Here is a 6,094-nt window from a genome sequence, read left to right as displayed (position 1 = left end):
CCCAGTAGGAGATGTGCAGGAGGCAGCTGATCGATGTTTCTCTCTCATCGATGTTTCTGACTCTATGTCTCTCCCTTCCTTACTGTAAAAAAATCAATAAAATATATTTTAAAAAAAAGAAAGAAAAAGAGGTGACAGATTTGACTTTGGGTGGTGGGCACACGGTGCAATAAACCGATCGTGTAACATAGAAAGCCACACCTGAAACCTGTATGTTCATGTTGACCAATGTCACCCCAATCAATGTAAGTATATTTTTAAAACATTTGTAGTCAAAAGGCAACAATTGGTTTTATGAACAAGACAATCAGATCCAGTGAGGTTTTCTCAGCTAGCATCCTAGGCACCCCCTTTCTCCATACCCCCACGGAGAGGAACCACAGGATTTCATGGTTTCATTCCTGTAAAGCAAACGTTCAAAGTCCCTGCGATTGGGGCCTCACGTGACCACAACACTGTGAAACAGAAACCAGAACTGAAAGACTCAGAAACTTGGGGAGTCCGAAGAGCGGGCCGTGCCCTAGCCCTGGCCATGTATTATCCCAGTGACCCTGAGCAGGGCATTTCACATCTCTAAGCTCCTGTTTCCTGTAGATTCTGGAGAACATGTGTGCACAATTGCATGTACAGTGACTTTATATTTATTCTGCATACAACAGGATGTATGGATTGGTGTTTGGCCAGGGACTGTTCACAGAGACTTCAATGCCAGGGCAGACACAGGGCCTTCTGCCTTCGGAAGAGGTGCTCTGGCTCTGCCCACAGATGCTCCATCAGCCGAAACAGCACTGGTGAGGAGGAATATAGGGGGCAACCTCGGGGGGGGGGGTGGCACTAGCAATCTGAGTCTGTGCCAGTGACCGGTGTCCTAGTGCACATTGTTAGCCTAGAATGAAGTCACTGCCCCTTCCTTGGGCAATAGTCTGTTTTCCTGGGTGCTCCCAGTTTGCAGGGGCCACAGGCCGGGAATCTGGCAGCTTGGCCGGAGGGGAGGGGAGGGGAGGGGTCTCTGGTGCCACCCAGGCCAGGCATTTACTAGTAGATACATTCCAACTTCCCCATTCTGACTGACTCCGGAAGGGCTGTGAAAGCCTGTCACGAAAGCCGGGTAGCTAGGAAACAGATAGGAAACAAAGAAATGTAGGAATATATACAAGGAGCAGTCTCATTGTATAAGGGGTTCAGGCTCTGGATCTTCGAATCCCCAAGCCAGCAGCGCTGCTTTAAATAAAGGGTTTCCCCTGGATCTCCCTGAAAGTAGTCATTGTGTACTTTCTGGTCGCCTGGTGAATTCTGCAACACTGGCACACACTTCCTGGGCAGGAGGATGTGCTCCACGTAGCCTCTGCCGCTCACAGAGGGCGGTCGGAGCTCTGCGTCTCAGCAGCTGCTGCCGTGGGGGGTGAGGGGCTGACCATGGCTTGGAATGCTGGACACAGAGAAAGGTGTGGCCGAGGGAAAGAATCCCATTGCACGGCCCCTGAGTTTTTACTGGGCACCCTCCACGGGCCACCAGGCAGACTACAGACACACGAGGATGCAGTGAACTTCGAGTGTCAGTCAATTCAGACCCCAAGGATCACCCCCCCCCCCCCGCTTTCCCCGCTTGTTCCATCTGTTTCTCTCTGCAGGGCTGGACCCAGAGGTTGAACCATGGCTACGGGTAGCTTTGGGAAGAGAAAATCTACTTTTAAAAAAAAATGTTTTGTTGATTTGAGATACAGAGAAACACCGATGAGAAACATCAACATCGACCGGCTGCCTCTTCCAGGCTCCCTAATGGGGATCGAGCCCACAACCTGAGCAAGTGCCCTGACCCGGGACTGAACCAGTGACCTCTTGGTGCATGGATTGACACTCAACCACTGAGCCATGCCAGCTGGACAAGAAAACCTACTCTTTAATCTTCCGGTGGCTAATGCCGGGAAGGGCTCTGACTGGCCCAGCTGGGATCCCATGTGGGGAATAATGGTGGACTTTATGCCACTGTAGGTACCTTCTCCATAGAAACGCAGTGGGAGGTGGGGGAGAAAGCCTCCGCAGCCAAGAGAAGGGCTCCACTCCCTCATCACACCTCCCAACGGTCCTCCGTGGCCCGCAGAGGGCCACGCATGTGAGTGTCCCCTGAGTGACGTTCTAACAGGATGCTCCGTCTCTGGCTGGGCTTCTCATGTTATACCAGCGGGTCCGTCACACTGCGGTGTGCTTTGGGCTGGCAGTGAGGCATGGATAAAAGCAAGTGCTGGGCCCATCCCGGCAGGGCGAGGGTCCGGGGGTGTGTGTCTGTAACAAGCTGGCCCAAGTGATTGTGCCATGGCTGCCGGTGCCACACGCTGGGAGGGAGGTTGCACAGGATAATGTCAGGGAATGGGAGGAGGAAGAGGTTTTGCTGCTTGTTTGTTAAGGACGGACTTCCAATCGTCTGCAACAGTCATTTTCATTTAATGAGCAAATGAGTGGAGGGGTGAGCAAAAAACCAAACCAAACCAAACCAAACCAAGCCAAAACAAAGAGAATATCACCTGGACTGGACGGGGGATGGGTGGGAAGGGAAGGGCTGGGAGGGGGAGAGTCAAAAATCAGGGAAACACGGGTGAAGTGGGGGGCGGCGTGGGGGGCGGGGGGAGGAAGAGAGAGAGGAGATTCGTTCAGAAAGGCCACTTTATTGATGGAGATAAAATGAAAAGCCCTCCCTCACTCACGTCAGTGGCTTCACTGGGCATCTGAGACGGCGTGGGCAGGCCTGTGGCCAGCTCCACCTCAGGCGGCCGCGTAAAAAACACGTCACAGCTGGTGAAGATTCACAGGCACACCCCAGAATCCGCCACACGCTGGCTGTGCGTTTTAAAATATTGTACAAAATATGTTAGGTAGGAAAGGTCAGCTGTGCTGTGATGTCTGCGGGGCGTCCTTTTAGGGTGACCGTCCCCAAAACATGACTTACTTATTGCATGAAACCTCTAGAAGGCAGAGCTGTACAAAAAAAAAAAAAAAATCTAAACCATTTTATTTTAAGAAGAGCAGCAACTGGACACTGCTTTTAGTTCATTTAAATTTTCTTTCTCAAAAATACATTCCTAAATATACAAACTATACAATCTTGTCGTTTTAATGCTGTGTGTTTTGTGTGTTTTTTGGATTTTCTTCTCCTTTTTTTTTTTTTTTTTTTAATAATAGAACCCAAACTAAAAAAAAAAAAAAAATCTTCATCTTCAAACCAGAGGAGCGCTAGAGGAGGTGGGACGCAGAACCTTCATATAACACCACATAAATAACGCGGCCGCAGTCTCTGCTCAGGGCAGGGTGCCCGGACCAGAGGAAATACTTTTCTGGAGCTCAGACGTCGTCTGCGGAGAGGGTGGGGATGTTGATCCGCGGCCGAGTGAAAAAGGCCATCTTCTCCCTGTAACAGAGGCCACGCCTTCAGGGCAGGAGCTAAGCCCTCGCCTTATGCACACCAGGGGCAGGGCAATCCTTGCAGTACGTGGGAGGATGGGAGGCAGCATCCCTGCCCCCGCCCCCTAGATGTCTGTCACAGCTCCCCGACCCCGCCTTCCAGTGTCACAACCAAATATGCCCCCCAGAACTGCCCTGGCTGGTGACTCAATGGTTAGAGAGCACCAGCTCTCAAACTGAAGGGTCTTGGGTTTGATTCCCGGTCAAGGGCATGTACCTGGCTTGCAGGTTAGGGCGCATGCAGGAGGCAACCAATTGATGTGTCTCTCTCACACTGATGTTTCTCTCTCTCTCCCTCTACCTCTCTCTCCTCTGTCTCTCTTCCCCTCCCCTTCCCTCTTTTCCAGTCTCTGAAAAAACAATGGAAAAAACATCTTCTGGTGAGAATTAAAAAAAAAAAAAAAAAAAAGAACCCCGAATCGCCAAATGTCTCCAGGGGGGACCCAAATCATTCCTCCTTTAGGGGACATTAGCAGGACCAGGGGCCTTTAGTTAAAATCAGGGGCCTGGGCTTAGAAGGCCCTTTGGGCCACTTCTAGTGCTTGTTTTAGATTTTCAACTGGTTAAAAAACTGACATGTTCTAACATGGTCATACACATTACAGCACATTCTAAATGTTTCCTTAGTCTTATCTGAGAGGACGTCACAAGTCTAAATGCAAGGCCCTCTATGGATGGGAGGCCAGGACAGATGGCACTGGGGTCCAGCACAGCAAGAAAGCGCATCCCCGAGGTCCCGGCAGACGACAGGCAGAGCCAGGAGGCCCGAGGGGCACCCGCACCCCCGGCTTATTTATCACGCAGCCCATCCTCCGCAATCAGCAATTACCGGTGATGGCAACGCTGAGAGGAAAGGCCATTCATTAAACAAGAGGGACTAACAATTTAGCTCGAGTTGTTGGGGACGGAGAAAGACAGCCGGGGACGGCTGGGCAGGGGCTGAACATCTGTGACAGCGAGAGAGAAAGGTCCGTGGGCCAGGGAGCAGGGGACGGAGGCTGGGCCGGCGGGGTGGGCCAGGGAAAGGGAAGGGCGGGCGGGCGCCCACGTGCTTACCTGAAAGACTGCACTTCTGGGGGCTCCTTGCAGCTCTGGCCTCTGAGCCTGTGCACGTCCTTGGCGGCCGCCCTCATCATCTTGTCTGCCTGCAGCTCACCTTTGTGCCCCACGCGGTCCATCTGCAGGGCAAAGCGAGCAAAGCCGTGAGGCTGTGGGGAGTCCTTTGGGCCTCCAGAAATGGGCCGGCCACGGAGAACTTTCTAGTACACAGGGGGACTTCGCTGTAGTCAAGAGGTCTGTGGGCCACACCCAGGCACCCTCACCCTTCCTGTTCCACTGTGGGACCCTCTTGATTCCGAATGAGGAGGCAAAGTGGTCCCACCATCTGCGACAGTGGCCAGGTATCGGGCGGCAGGAACCTGAACACGTGTGGGGACCCCGGAGACGGGCTGTCTGGTGAATTGTGTGCTACTTCCTCTAATCCTCAGGGCCACCAGAAAGGTCGAGTGTATAATGACCTCTATTTGACAGCCCAGTAGTTTTATTGCTAGCTTTACCCAGTGGCCAGGTAAGTTTCTACTGAACGAGTACAAAAAACGTTTTACATCAATGTTAAAGGCACGCTTTAAAATTAAATACCCATTGCATTTTGAAGGTATTTATTACATGTCCTTACAAGCTAGTATCTTTTTAAAGTCTGATACTTTGTAAAACACTGTGTAATACGAAGCGAGAATTCTCGTGATCTGTCCACAATGTGTTAAGAAATTTCTTTAACGTCAAACAAATAAGACGTTACTTGGGCACAAACGCAATTCCAAGTCATGCCGTGTGCTCAAGGCCCTACCTCTTTTTTTTTTTTTTTAATGCTCAATCGAGGATATTTCTCCACTGATTTCTAGAGAGAGTAGAAGGGAGAGGGAGAGACACAGAGAAGGAAACATCGATGTAAGAGACACATTCATTGGTTGTCTCCCACACAAGCCCAGACCAGGGCCAGGGAAGGAGCCTGCAACCAAGCTATGTGCCCTTGACCAGAATCGAACCCAGGGCACGTCAGTGCGTGGCTCAACGCTCTATCCACTGAGTCAAACTGGCTAGGGCATATGCCCTTCCTCTTTTTTTTTTTTTTTTTAATATATTTTATTGATTTTTTTACAGAGAGGAAGGGAGAGGGATAGAGAGTTAGAAACATCGATGAGAGAGAAACATCCATCAGCTGCCTCCTGCACACTCCCCACTGGGGATGTGCCCGCAACCAAGGCACATGCCCCCAACCGGAATCGAACCTGGGACCCTTCAGTCCGTAGGGCAATGCTTTATCCACTGAGCCAAACCGGTTAGGGCTGCCCTTCCTCTTGATGCAAACCTATGTAAGTGCCCCTGAACAAGTCACTGAGAGCCCTAAAATATCCATCTTTCCAACACTGCACACAGCCAGAGCTCTGGTCAGTGAAGCCACTGTTTAAATGACTCCTTAGCAGATCACTGTCAGTCCTAGACAGTCATGCATGTACTATAATTTACTGTAATTGAAAGGTCGGGTTTTCTCAAGGCGAGGCCCAAAAACACTTACTTTCTTACCTCTTCCTATGCCTTGGCGACTGGGAAGCTCAAATGTGATAAACAACCACAATTA

The 6,094-nt window shown here is 50.8% G+C and overlaps 1 protein-coding gene across 4 annotated transcripts in view; it reads right to left on the bottom strand.

Moving 5' to 3' along the window:
- Window positions 1-2,643: 2,643 nt before the first annotated feature.
- Window positions 2,644-6,094, bottom strand: part of WWC1 (WW and C2 domain containing 1) — a 120,554-nt gene continuing 117,103 nt past the window's right edge. For all 4 annotated transcript variants that reach the window (XM_059699140.1, XM_059699141.1, XM_059699143.1 and 1 more), the window contains 2 exons: window positions 4,513-4,634; window positions 2,644-3,403 (listed from right to left, as the gene is read on the bottom strand). In XM_059699140.1, coding sequence (XP_059555123.1) covers window positions 3,337-3,403; window positions 4,513-4,634 — 189 coding nt within the window. In that variant the 3' untranslated portion in view covers window positions 2,644-3,336. The remainder of the gene's footprint in view (window positions 3,404-4,512; window positions 4,635-6,094) is intronic.

Source organism: Myotis daubentonii, chromosome 5, assembly GCF_963259705.1.
Source record: "Myotis daubentonii chromosome 5, mMyoDau2.1, whole genome shotgun sequence".
Classification (NCBI taxonomy): domain Eukaryota; kingdom Metazoa; phylum Chordata; class Mammalia; order Chiroptera; family Vespertilionidae; genus Myotis; species Myotis daubentonii.
This window is presented reverse-complemented; position numbering and strand designations above follow the sequence as displayed.